The sequence below is a fragment of the Oncorhynchus masou genome, chromosome 33, assembly GCF_036934945.1.
Source record: "Oncorhynchus masou masou isolate Uvic2021 chromosome 33, UVic_Omas_1.1, whole genome shotgun sequence".
In the NCBI taxonomy this organism is placed as follows: Eukaryota; Metazoa; Chordata; class Actinopteri; order Salmoniformes; family Salmonidae; genus Oncorhynchus; species Oncorhynchus masou.
Window position 1 is genome coordinate 38,769,585 of NC_088244.1, and position 14,063 is coordinate 38,783,647.

Sequence of the window (14,063 nt, forward strand, 5' to 3'; positions counted from 1 at the left end):
TTGGATCGGAGGGTGAGGGCTATGGCCATTCCCCCCAGAAATGGCCAGGAAATTGCACGTGCCTTGGTGGAAGAGTGGGGTAACATCTCACAGCAAGAACTGGCAAATCTGGTGCAGTCCATGAGGAGGAGATTTAATGCAGCTGGTGGCCACACCAGACACTGACTGTTACTTGTGATTTTAACCCCTTCCCCGCTTTGTTCAGGGACACCTTATTCCATTTCTGTTAGCCACATGTCTGTGGAACTTGTTCAGTTTATGTCTCAGTTGTTGAATCTTATGTTCATACAAATATTTATACATGCTGAAAATAAACGCAGTTGACAGGGAGAGGACTTTCTTTTTTTTGACGAGTTTATGAGCCCCATGGAAAAAAACATTGGCTTAATTGTTTTGAGACAATTATGATATCTCTGCCCTGCCCAGCCCACTCCCTCCCTCACCTGGCGTGTTTCTCAGTGCCCTCTGCCATGGCCAGCGCCCGGCTGAGTGCTGCCTTCACCTCATTGACCAGGGCCACCTGTGCATCGGTGCCTGTGCCAGCGGCTGCCAGGCTGGCCAGGAAGAGGCGTGCCAGGGCTGGGGTGTCCTTGTCCTCAGAGCTCTGGGTGTGGGGCAACAGGTGGTCCAGCACGAAGGCTAATACACTGCAGTCCTGCAGGGGGAGAGAGACAGAGAGAGCAAGAAGGGAGTCAGGACGACAAGTCTTCACTTCTCTATATTTGTAATATGTTGAGTAGAAGTCATGTAGCAGAGGAAGAGATGGACCCCTGGGTGAGGAGAGGACTGACGCAATGTATTGTACATACCTCTACAGAAATTAAATACATATACAGCATACAGAGAGAGGACTAGAGTCAGGTCAAATAGAAACACAGGATATATTCCACATTTTCTCTAACGAGGTTGGAGTAGTGGCTATCAACATCGTGTTTAAACTCCTTCGAGCCCTTGAGGCAATTTGTGCCAAATGTATTACAGTAGTAAAACTCTACATAGATTGTGAAAGCTGGACGTTTTGCCAAGTCCAGGTAGAACACCCTTACCTCCTTGATGAGCTCAGACTGTCCGGCCGTGTAGCAGTAGGATGCTATGAGGGTGGCGATGCCCACGTAGGACCTGACCAGCTCTGCCAGGAGACGCAGGATGGTGGAGGTGGGCATCAGGGGCTTGGAGGCCTTAGCCTTGGCCCCCTTACCCTCCTCTGAGCTGGCTCCCTTCTCCCCCTCCACCTCCTTCTTCTCCTCACGCATCTCCTCTGGAGTAGAGGCTGAGGTGGTGGGGAGAGAGGGTGGGAGATGGAGGGAGTGGAAAAGAGAGAGAAGAGTTAGGATCGAGCAGGGGGGAGAGGTGTCTAGGAATGTTACAACATTGATGGGGCAATTGTGACAAATCTCGATTATTTTGTTTAAATACACTATATTGTATATTAGCATCATACAAATTGACCAAACTAAGGAAAGAAGTGTATTGTAAAAGTACCAGTGGAGGCTGGAGGTGAGGAGGAGGGAGGGAGGGTCTCACCTTCTCCCTGGGGTGTTCCAGACTGAGAGGAATCAGCTACCGCTCCATCTGCAGAAAACACCTGGGGCTGAGAGACAGGAGGGGGAGAAAATATGACCTACAATATATCTAGACCAATACAGCAGCTTTCAAAACATACAGTGCCTTGCGAAAGTATTCGGCCCCCTTGAACTTTGCGACCTTTTGCCACATTTCAGGCTTCAAAACAAAGATATAAAACTGTATTTTTTTGTGAAGAATCAACAACAAGTGGGACACAATCATGAAGTGGAACGACATTTATTGGATATTTCAAACTTTTTTAACAAATCAAAAACTGAAAAATTGGGCGTGCAAAATTATTCAGCCCCTTTACTTTCAGTGCAGCAAACTCTCTCCAGAAGTTCAGTGAGGATCTCTGAAGGATCCAATGTTGACCTAAATGACTAATGATGATAAATAAAATCCACCTGTGTGTAATCAAGTCTCCGTATAAATGCACCTGCACTGTGATACTGTCAGAGGTCCGTTAAAAGCGCAGAGAACATCATGAAGAACAAGGAACACACCAGGCAGGTCCGAGATACTGTTGTGAAGAAGTTTAAAGCCGGATTTGGATACAAAAAGATTTCCCAAGCTTTAAACATCCCAAGGAGCACTGTGCAAGCGATAATATTGAAATGGAAGGAGTATCAGACCACTGCAAATCTACCAAGACCTGGTCGTCCCTCTAAACTCTCAGCTCATACAACGAGAAGACTGATCAGAGATGCAGCCAAGAGGCCCATGATCACGCTGGATGAACTGCAGAGATCTACAGCTGAGGTGGGAGACTCTGTCCATAGGACAACAATCAGTCGTATATTGCACAAATCTGGCCTTTATGGAAGAGTGGCAAGAAGAAAGCCATTTCTTAAAGATATCCATAAAAGTGTCGTTTAAAGTTTGCCACAAGCCACCTGGGAGACACACCAAACATGTGGAAGAAGGTGCTCTGGTCAGATGAAACCAAAATTGAACTTTTTGGCAACAATGCAAAACGTTATGTTTGGCGTAAAAGCAACACAGCTCATCACACTGAACCTACCATCCCCACTGTCAAACATGATGGTAGCAGCAACATGGTTTGGGCCTGCTTTTCTTCAGCAGGGACAGGGAAGATGGTTAAAATTGATGGGAAGATGGATGGAGCCAAATACAGGACCATTCTGGACGAAAACCTGATGGAGTCTGCAAAAGACCTGAGACTGGGACGGAGATTTGTCTTCCAACAAGACAATGATCCAAAACATAAAGCAAAATCTACAATGGAATGGTTCAAAAATAAACATATCCAGGTGTTAGAATGGCCAAGTCAAAGTGCAGACCTGAATCCAATCGAGAATCTGTGGAAACAACTGAAAACTGCTGTTCACAAATGCTCTCCATCCAACCTCACTGAGCTCGAGCTGTTTTGCAAGGAGGAATGGGAAAAAATGTCAGTCTCTCGATGTGAAAAACTGATAGAGACATACCCCAAGCGACTTACAGCTGTAATCGCAGCAAAAGGTGGCGCTACAAAGTATTAACTTAAGGGGGCTGAATAATTTTGCACGCCCAATTTTTCAGTTTTTGATTTGTTAAAAAAGTTTGAAATATCCAATAAATGTTGTTCCACTTCATGATTGTGTCCCACTTGTTGTTGATTCACAAAAAAATACAGTTTTATATCTTTATGTTTGAAGCCTGAAATGTGGCAAAAGGTCGCAAAGTTCAAGGGGGCCGAATACTTTCGCAAGGCACTGTACATAATGTTTCGATTCAAGACACTCGCACTCCTGGGTCCGGTTCAAGAAGACAAACATTTTGAAATGGAGAGGTTTCACCTGAACTTGTCCAACAAGAACACAGTCCTGCATCGGACCGGACACCCACCCCGTGACTCCCCCCCACAAAAAAAAATCAGCTTGTGGGTGGAATGAAAACATTTCTCGCGGTTCAAAATAATTATATTGCGGGTCAGAAACGTTTCAAAAAATATTTCTTCAAAACCAGCAACTTGAATTGTGTTGCGAAGAGAGTGGAGCAGGGAATTGTCCATTAGTAGGCCCATTTGTGTGGTGCTGAAACACTCCTAATTCGTCAGAGTGCAGAGCTTACGTTGTCATCTTCCGCCACATAACAATACGTTGCCAAGTTGATTTTCCCTGAGTCCATAGCGCACGTGAAAATGGCTTGCTTTCCTTTTTTTGGGAGCGGGAGATGCACTTGATTCAGCAGCCCTAGCGCTGGGAAGGCAAAGCGGTTGCATTTTTAACCATTTCATGTGTCTGAAGGCAGAACTCCGCCTACCCAGCAGGCCCAGAGAGCAAATCAAGTGCACCTATAGGCCTACCGCTGGCCTATCAGAAAGCTCAGATCACTGTGTCTGCACAGTTTCCCAGAACCATAGATTAAAACCAAGCCTTGAACACGCAGCAGAGTTTGTATTGAGAGATGTCAAAACTTCTAAAACCATGACTAGACTCAACGAATACAGCAAAGAGCTGCTGTTTTGATGTGTAGCCTAAGTTTGTGTTAGTGCTGAATAACAACATAATCAACACTTTGTTCAACAGTTTTATAAGCCATAAAACGCACCATCGCTCCTTCCAGTCACACTACAACCAGCACTGCAGCTGCAATCAATGAGTACAGCAAAGACTGTCAATAAACTTGCGTTGTTATTATTAGCGGCTTGTGTCTTTTTAAATATCGAGGAATATTTCACTTACTCTGGTCATAGGAGTAACAACATTAATTGGTGCATGAGGCTGAAATAATGCTGCGCGAATTAAGTTTCGTTATTTACTGGAAGACTGTGTCCCCTTTTCTCAGTGGAGAGAGGGGGATAGTGAGTCTGGGAAGATGCAGCCTCACCACTGTTCCCTCCTTCCCCTCAGGCTGACCATCAGATGCAGGCCATCAGTCCAGTAAAAAAAAAAAAAAAAAAAAGTTCACTTAGCTGTGCCTAACTATTAACAGTGTGATCATATATATATTTTTTAAATATAATATTAAAACGGTCTGAGAAGAACAACGTTGGCAGGGAAACTCAAGCATAGCCAATGCTATGATAATGTACAAACCTCTTTGCTACAGAACTTTTTTTATTTTGTTAATTTCAAAAACATAGGCCTATGCAACATTGTGTTAAAAAATAAATAAATCTGAGCAGGAGATCTCGGCTTGCATTTTGACTCAGTGACATGGACTCAAAGTTGTGATTAGTCCTGTCAAAGTTTGAGTTGCCTACTAAATAAAAGGCGGCTCCCGGGTGGCGCAGCAGTCTAAGGCACTGCATCTCAGTGCTAGAGGAGTCACGACAGACCCTGGTTCGATTCCAGGCTGTATCATAACCGGCCGTGATTGAATAAGAATGTGTTCTAAACTGACTTGCCTAGTTAAATAAAAGGTTAAATAAAACAAATACAGATATTTTAGCAACCAATAGCCTATTTGAGTCAGGGAATAATTCAGTTTCAATAAAACGGCCGAAAACCTACCCATATCTTTTGTTTTCCCGATGCAAAATGTTTTTTTACTACCGTGTGCCCTACTGAAACAGGACCATGGCCAGAATGACTCTTACAAACAGCCAGCCAGACATGACACTTACGTTGATATGGAAAGCGGACTGCGAGTCGAAGTCACTGCCCTGTCTGGTGAGTCTGTACTGCTGGTAAACGTCGTCGCCCACATCCTGGAGGATCTGACACAGGTCCTGCCCCCCGGGCACCGCCACCGCACGCTCCTCTGGACGCTCCGCTACAGGGGAGACTTCACACAGTAAGCTAGCAGTAAGCTAGACTTCACACAGGTGTAGCTACAAGGCAACATTGATGTTAAGATCATGTGGCTCCATGACTCAAGAGAAGACAGGATGAGAGGAATCACAGGAAAGACTAATCGGGATAGAGTGTTTGTGTGAGGGTCTTACCCTCTTCAGGGGCGTGGTAGGCGGCCAGGGCATTTAGCATGTCATAGATGACCTCTTTGATGGTGTCAGGGATGGGGGGCAGCGGAGACATTTTGAGGGGGGTGGTCTTCACTAGCTGCACCGCGTTGGGCCCCTTTATACGCAGATTCTCAAACTCATCATCTGAGGCTGAGCAGAGGAAGGGAGAGAAACACTTCGAGCAACCATGTACACGTTTAATCACACAGTCACATTGTTACGTTACACTGTAAAATAGGGAACTAGCCGAGAGCTATAGGTGCAAGAGGATAGTTGAATGGCCACAGGTCTGTCCGAGATGTATACAAAAGTGGTTTAATAAAGATTTGGTCACCACACCACGCTGCTCTGCATGGTTCTTCCAGCTAGATAGGCCTGTGGCCATTTAACTATCCACTTGTATAAAATATGGATTTTTCCCATGAGAGTATTTTAACGTACCCGTACCAGCTCCACGAGGTGCGGGCAGGGCGATGCGGACGCAGCTGTTGGCTGTGTCAGCGAAGCAGTCCGGGTTTCGGCAGGCGGCAGGGCCCAGAACACGTAGAATGTAGTTGATCTCTCTGGAGCCCAGGGAGCCTGATACCACACCTGACGTGGTGCTGCCCGCCCCGCTGGTTACTGCTGACCGTACCACCTAGAGAGGGTAGACAGGGGGCACTGTCACTCAGTGCAAAACCCTAATGGCTATATTGCACTACATTTTAACACTGACTGGGAGTGTCTCAACAGTCTAAAATGGGTTCCTATCCATTTTCCTTTAGCTCCACTGATCAGAAAATACAGGAAATAGTAAAAATAGCAATGTGTTGGAGCGTTCGCCTGTCCATTTCTAGGAGAGGACTGTTGAGATGCATGCTGGGTAGGTATTAGCGAGGGAGGGGTTTAATATCCAGTACCTTCTCCATGGTGTGTCGTAGCGTGGCGGGGTCCTCTATGATGTGTCTGAACAGCAGGGTGACGAGGGGCGTGAAGCCGTTGAACCCTGACCCCTGTGTCAGCCCCAGGATCATCCTGGTACTCTTCAGCTCAGCAAACATCATGGCGTAATGGTGGGTCCTCGTCAGGCGCAGGCATAGCCTGAAAGAGAAGAACACACTTTAGTTGTAGAGGGCTTTTTGTCACACTAACAAAATATTCCAGAAGTACATTTTAGTCATGTAGCAGACGCCCTTTTCCAGACAGAGCGACTCAGTCAGTATATCCTGATGTTAGGCAGGCAAAAACAAACGAGTCATTGCAAGTAAACCTTCCTACAAGATAGCCACTGTCAGCTAAATGGTCTAGAGATTCATAACACTCAATACACTTTTAATAACAAAAAAAAGATTCAAGAAGAAAACAAGAACCATATAGAAGTAAAACAGGAACCTTAGTGTGGCGTGGAGGGTGTCTGGGTCCACAGGGACACTGATCATGGAGACACAGGCTCTGATGAGCACTGTGGTCATATCCTCCGTCAGGCCCTGCACCACGATGGCTCCTCCTGTCCCGGTGCGTTCCGATGTGGGGTCCAGGGGGGCTGTGGGAGGGGGGGCGGGGGGAGCAGAGGGACCGGAGGAGGACTCTTTTAGTTGGGGGGTAGCATTGTCCTCTTTTGGAGCACTCATCTCCACAGCTACTGGGGCAGAGTCTGAAAGAATCAGAGAGGGGGATGTTACTATGGTACACAACTATAGAAACGGTATTACTGGTCTAATGACATACATACACACACGCTACCGTATCAGAAGTTTGGGGCCACTTAGAAATTCTTGTTTTAGAAAGGCAATTTTTTGTCCATTAAAAAATATCAAACTGATCAGAAACACAGTGTAGACAGTGTTATTGTGGTAAATGACTCTTGTATTGTAGGAAACAGCTGATTTATGGATATCTACATAGGCCTATTATCAGCAACCATCACTCCTGTGTTCCTATGGCACGTTGTGTTAGCTAATCCAAGTTGATCATTTTAAAAGGATAATTGATCATTAGAAAACCCTTTTGCAATTATGTTAGCACAGCTGAAAACTGTTGTTCTGATTAAAGAAGCAAGAAAACTAGCCTTTAGACAAGTTGAGTATCTGGAGTATCAGCATTTGTGGGTTCAATTACAGGCTCAAAATGGCCAGAAACAAATAACTTTCTTCTGAAACTCATTAGTCTATTCTTGTCCTGAGAAATTAAGGCTATTCCATGCGTGAAATTGCTAAGAAACTGAAGATCAATTACAACAATATGTACTACTCCCTTCAAAGAATAGCACAAACTGGCTCTAACCAGAATAGAAAGAGTGGGAGGCCCAGGTGCACAAACTGAGCAAGAGGACAAGTACATTAGTGTCTAGTTTGAGAAACAGACTTCTCACAAGTCCTCAACTGGCAGCTTCATTAAATAGTACATGCGAAACACCAGTCTCAACGTCAACAGTGAAGAGGCGACTCCGGGATGCTGGCCTTCTAGGCAGAGTTGTAAAAAAAAGTCATATCTCAGACTGGCCAATAAACAGTGAGAGTGCAGTTTGTGGCTCCAGCAATGGCTAACAAAAAGGTAAAGAACACCTGCACACTTCACCTTTAGCTGAAAATGTGCTTTAATCTACCGTATCTGCTTATAAAACACTGGGGTTGTGGATATCACTAAAACAGTGTCTCCCATCTAGAAGGCCATTACATGAGTGTCTGAGTCTCCTCTGCCTTGCCCCAGTCTCCCTCCTCCCTCTCATAAACCAGTTTGAGGCTATACTGGAACGATAGATCCTCCGATCTAGTAGTAGTCGGTCCAGTCATCACCTGGGTCTGTCTGGGTCTCCTCTGCCTTGCCCCTGTCTCCCTCATCTCTCTCAGAGTCCGTCATGCTGCCTGTCTTGGCTGGCTTAGGAACGCGAGGCACTCTCTGGACCGTGAGCATCACCGGACGACGGTTACCCGTCTCCTCATTCACCTGGAATAGAAACATTAGAATAAATCTGAGAACGGAAATGGTTTACCAGACCCAAATTAAACCCATTACTGAACTGAAAAGCACTTTCAATGAATACTCTCCTTTGAGCATGCTTTTAAAGACCAGGATTTTAAAAAAGTATTCACAAAGTCTGATGAATAAAATAAATATGCTTCACTGTTTGGCGACTCAGTTATTTTGTTTGAGTTGGAGTGGCATGTATAAGAGAGGCTATGAGGAAGAGTTCCTACCTGGACCATGGTGTTGAACTGTACGGTGTATCGCCTGCGTCCCGCGGTGAATCGGACGCTGCTTTCTCCAGCCCTCCAGGCTGAGTCTATAGTGCTGTTGTTAGAGGCAGAGTAGCTGCACCAGCGGCCGGACCGGTCATCAAACCAACGCCAGTTATTACCATTGGGCTGCAGGTACTGGAGAGAGGGGAGGGGAGGAAGAGAGAGGGAAGAAATGAAGGAGAGGGAAAATTATTTTATTGTCCATGGGAAACAAGAAAATGTGTATTTTCAGTGAGAGAAGGGTCAGGAAAAGACCAGCTATGGCAACACGATGGTAATCATATGCATATTCTATAGAGTCGGTTCATCTTTATGCGACACCCGGAGGACATTATTCTTACCTTGTTCATCTGCGCTCTGCGTTTGGATGAGACGGCCATTTTCTCGTAGAAGTCAATGATCAGCAACACTGGAGTGATCCACCTATAGAGAGTCACAGACAACGTTCAGCCGTATTGAACATCGCAATTTGTCTGGGAGGAGCCAGGCTTATACATTTACTTCACCTGAAGTAATTCTCTCTAGTAAGGCATTGGAAAATGGAAAGAGATCGTTTATGCTGTTATTTCTAGCAGGACACTATGACACTATTTTTGAGCGGTCCTCTCGTCAGTTTTCTGTGACAGATCCAGAGGAGGGGTTGGTACTGACTTGGGTGTCTGGATGTCCTTCTGCTCCTTGGCAGCCTGCAGACAGGGCTGCACCACCTCCAGCAGCTTGATGAGCACATTGAGGATCCCACTGTTCTCCACCACCCTGGCACATGACAACTTCAACTCCTTAAGGAAAACAGGACAGCATGGATCAGCATACAGGGCCAGTGAGTGAGTGTGAGTGAAAGGAATTGCTGTGCTTCTCTTTCTCTGCCATGACCTCAAACAAATATTTTGAGCAGTAAAATGTTTTCCTGTGTGTCTGTTTTTTTTCCCGTACCTCAAAGAGCAGTGTGAGCAGCAGGATGCGTGTTGCCAGGTTGGAGGCTTGGGGCAGGGTGGCCATCTGTTTGGTCCACTCGGACACCGTTTTGGTGTCGCTGGTGGTCAGGGGTACTGCTGCCTTGATCAGCACGTCTGCTGCCTCCCACACCTACACATCAGAAACATGACAGAGAGGCTGGTATACTGATACTAAATGCATAATAACAAAGAAGTCTCTAAACACATTTCCCTGCACCTATCCGGTGTATGTGAAATAATTTAAATATATATTCTTTTAAACTCGGGCATATCACACCTAACTACACACACACCATGTTACTCACCTGGTTGACGACCTGTCGTAGGATGAGGTCCCTGTACTCGGGGCCGCTCCTCTTGATGGCGGTCATGAGCAAGTCACAGAGGCGGTAGACTGTGTCTGGCAGCTCGTCCAGCAGGTGGAAGCAGCCGGGGAGCATGGAGTCAGTGAAGGCGTGGAGCTCCGTAATGTCCAGGGGCTCGGCCTCCAGGAACCTCTCCAGGCAGCGAGCCTCCTCCTCCTCCGTACGCTCCCTGGCTCTCCTGTCATCCTCCTCACGACGACGCGCCGCCTCCTGAGAGAGGGAAAGATAGAGGAGGGGAACATGAGCGGATGTGGTGGTGAAGTGGCGGTCCAGAAACAACCCCTTGGCACAGAACAAATCTGAGAGCACTGTATAGACTAGATATTATTCGAATGAGTCCATCAACTGAAAAGACGACGGTGAAAACATAGAAATAGAACTCTAGATCTGTGGCTACAACAGTATTGCTTACATCTATCCAATACTTCCAGATGTACACATACCTAGGGTGTAGACTCTACAGCTTGTTTCTGGGCTGGGCCCTGGTTATTCATTTATGAGCCTTCGTCTATTCACGTTTGAATTAATTCACCAATGTGTTCCCTCCGTATGCCGGTGTGCGGGGGGGCATGTCTAAGTGTGCGTGTGTGGCGGCAAACCTCGGGTGAATCAGAGCGCTGCTCCATGCTGACCTCTTGTCCCAGAGACATGGCGATGGCTCTCATCATCTGGTCTTCTTCTGACATGGTCATGTCCTACAGACAGAGGGGCATACAAGTACACTTAATATACACTATGGGAGGGGGGGACTGTAATCTGTAATATCTCTGTGTGTGTGTGTGTGTGTGGTCGCACCCTGACGGCTCCGCTGAGTAGAGGAGGAGGGTGTGTGAGCAGGTACTCTGTGGCCTGCTCCATGGTGCTGGTGTTCACCAGGGCCTCCATGGCATGCTCTCTGGAGAAACCCATGTCCATCAGCTAGATAGAGGAGAGAACAAGGGTTACATAAGGTTAGAGGAGAGAGAGAGAGAGAAAGAGGGGCGAGGCCGGAGTCACAGGACAGGGTTAGAGCAGAGTTCCTTCTTGGACGTTTCTCCTAGCCACTGTGCTTCTGCCTCTGCATTGCTTGTTCTTGGGGCTTTAGGTAGGGTTTCTGTAGAGCACTTTGTGGCAACTGCTGGTGTAAAAATGTTATAAAATACATTGATTGATAGATGGAGGGTGGAAGGGAGGACAGAGCCACAGAGAGATCAGAGTGACTGGGGAGAATGAAAAAGAGAGCACAGAACAGAGAGCGAGCCAGAGAGCACATAAAATAGATTGGGACAGAGAGAGAGAGAGAAAAGGAACAAACAGTGGCAGTGTGATCAGAAATCCTCACATACTTTCTTTCATTGTTCATCCTTCCAAAATGATCTATCCGTCCTCCCTAACCTCTACATAGCATGATATCCTACCCTCTACCCAGTTCTCATGCCTCAATGTTTTGAAATTCAACCCATTTGATTTAAAGCAGGGCTCTTCTCACATTTATCCTCCAAAACATGCCTCTGTCCTCACACGCTCTCTCCCTCCTAAGTGGCGCAGCAGTCTAAGACACTGCATCTCGGTGCATAAGGCGTCACTAGTCCCTGGTTCGATTCCAGGCTGTACTACATCCGGCTTTGATTGGGTGTCCCATAGGGCGGCGCACAGCGTCGTCCAGGTTCAGATGTCATTGTAAATAAGAATTTGTTCTCAAGACTTGCCTAGTTAAGTAAAATAAACGTTAAATCCCTCCTTAACCGTGACCCCAATTACAAGCACAAGAGAGCAGTATAAATTCAATAAAATGTGCCCTCGCGCCAGTTCGCATCGAAAATAATGTGTAAGTTCAGCACAGTGTAGGAGAAAGCATGCACAGCTCAGGTCAAGTATAAATGGACTTTCAGATTCACACTGGCTGTGAAGCCAGCCTAGCTGTATACCTGCTGTAGCTGCTGCTGGTTGACGTTTGGCTGCCTCTCCCTGCCTCCTCCCTGCCCCTGTCATAACAAGACAAAGTGGAGCAGGCCACGCTTGGGTTCAAGGGGACAATAGGTTGACAACAAAACAGTTCAATTTCATCTTATTACAACATGACCACCTTATTAGTTAACAAGACAGTGAATGTGCAACAGAGGCTATCAAATTGAAGCTTTCAAATCGTATCTTGCAATGCAAGCAATCATATCTACCAAAGCTGTCAAAAAGTCTAATGCCAATCTGTCTATGACAAAAGCAATCCACCAAAAATACATTTCTATGAAGAAACAGTCCCAAAGTTAATGAAATCCCAAAACGCAAACTGATCAACACCCACACACTCCCCAACTCCCCTTGGCACCCCAACTTCCCTCCTGTCCCCTTACCTGCTGTAGCGGAACCTGGTTAACCTGTGGTTCTCTCCTGGGAGTAGAGTTACTAGAGTCCTCGGCTGCTTCACCTGGTGCAGGTGGTGCTGAACTGCCTCCGGTAGCCGGTCCTGACCCGGAACCTGCTGGCACCTCTGCTGCAGTCACTGCTGCTCCAGGGGTTCCTACAACTCCAACTCCACCTATGTTGAATTCATGCATTTGAAATGAGTGTCCTTGGACCTGGCCGTGCTGCTGCTCCAGTTTCAACTGTTCTGCCTTATTATTATTCGACCATGCTGGTCATTTATGAACATTTGAACATCTTGGCCTTGTTCTGTTATAATCTCCACCCGCACAGCCAGAAGAGGACTGGCCACCCCACATATGCTCTCTCTAATTCTTTCTTTCTTTCTCTCTCTCGGAGGACCTGAGCCCTAGGACCATGCCCCAGGACTACCTGACATGATGACTCCTTGCTGTCCCCAGTCCACCTGACCGTGCTGCTGTTCCAGTTTCAACTGTTCTGCCTTATTATTATTCGACCATGCTGGTCATTTATGAACATTTGAACATCTTGGCCATGTTCTGTTTTAATCTCCACCCGGCACAGCCAGAAGAGGACTGGCAACCCCACATGGCCTGGTTCCTCTAGGTTTCTTCCTAGGGTTTGGCCTTTCTAGGGAGGCTTTCCTAGCCACCGTGCTTCTACACCTGCATTGCTTGCTGTTTGGGGTTTTAGGCTGGGTTTCTGTACAGCACTTTGAGATATCAGCTGATGTACGAAGGGCTATATAAATAAATTTGATTTTGATTTGACAGTTCTTGTATGTTAATTTAATCCTTAATGTGCATAAACATTGTAAATTGTGTCAAATTCAGCTTTCGCTGCTATTAATATCATTAAAACACAAAATTTAAGCGATTAGAAGGCATTGGTCTGTAACGAAAAAATAAACGAAATTCCAATGAGCACCACAACTAATTCACCCATACTCTACCAAGGTTTTTCAGCACACAGTAGCTCTTCCGGCACACATTCATGCTCTACAGTAGCAATTATATCCACGGAACAGGTGGGTTTAGGGTCATGAAACAATGTGTGGATGAAGGGTGAGTGGGTGGCAGGCAGGTTGAATAAATAACATGTTTTTTTTTTTTTAATAAATCATAAATGTATCATTCTTACGCAATTTATATTTCTAGGAAACATTGAGGGTTGTTTTTCATTATTTTTAAGGCATCAGCGTTTGTGCATATATTATGACGACATTCTGACGTTTTTGTTTGTTTTGTACTACGGAAGGGTTTTTTCGGCAGTTAGGGCACACTTTGAGGCCAGCCGAAGTTTTGGAGCTGAAGTTGAAGACCCTTTGTCCGTGATTGGTCAACTGTAGGGATTCTTCAATAAAGTCTTTGTAGTCATTCAACGAGAACTAATTTTCATGAACATTTTTCCAATGAGAAATACAGTACCAAGTATCTTAGATAAAAAGTGAGCAACTAAGGGAAAAACAAACAAAATTAATGACAGATTTCTTGAGTCATCTTAGATCAATTCTGACTCTTTTGAGGAAGTGTATATTGGCTCCGGTGTCTCAAAATGGACAAAGTTTTTTATTTATTTTTCAAGCGAGTTATCTTTTATGGGAGTATGCTAGCTCACTTGTTTGGTTTGCCTAGCCGCCAGCCGAACTGAAGCATGCTGACGCCTTTAGGCATTAGTGCGTAAG

At 45.8% G+C, this 14,063-nt stretch overlaps 1 protein-coding gene across 1 annotated transcript in view; it reads right to left on the bottom strand.

Annotated features, from left to right (window-relative positions):
- Positions 1-14,063, bottom strand: part of huwe1 (HECT, UBA and WWE domain containing E3 ubiquitin protein ligase 1) — an 82,860-nt gene that overhangs the window by 24,719 nt on the left and 44,078 nt on the right. The window contains 18 exon segments of the mRNA XM_064957626.1: positions 444-655; positions 1,047-1,270; positions 1,525-1,591; positions 5,141-5,289; positions 5,462-5,629; positions 5,921-6,116; positions 6,379-6,559; positions 6,851-7,112; positions 8,254-8,404; positions 8,656-8,832; positions 9,039-9,120; positions 9,349-9,476; positions 9,631-9,783; positions 9,959-10,228; positions 10,618-10,713; positions 10,814-10,936; positions 11,926-11,982; positions 12,349-12,533. Coding sequence (XP_064813698.1) covers positions 444-655; positions 1,047-1,270; positions 1,525-1,591; positions 5,141-5,289; positions 5,462-5,629; positions 5,921-6,116; positions 6,379-6,559; positions 6,851-7,112; positions 8,254-8,404; positions 8,656-8,832; positions 9,039-9,120; positions 9,349-9,476; positions 9,631-9,783; positions 9,959-10,228; positions 10,618-10,713; positions 10,814-10,936; positions 11,926-11,982; positions 12,349-12,533 — 2,881 coding nt within the window.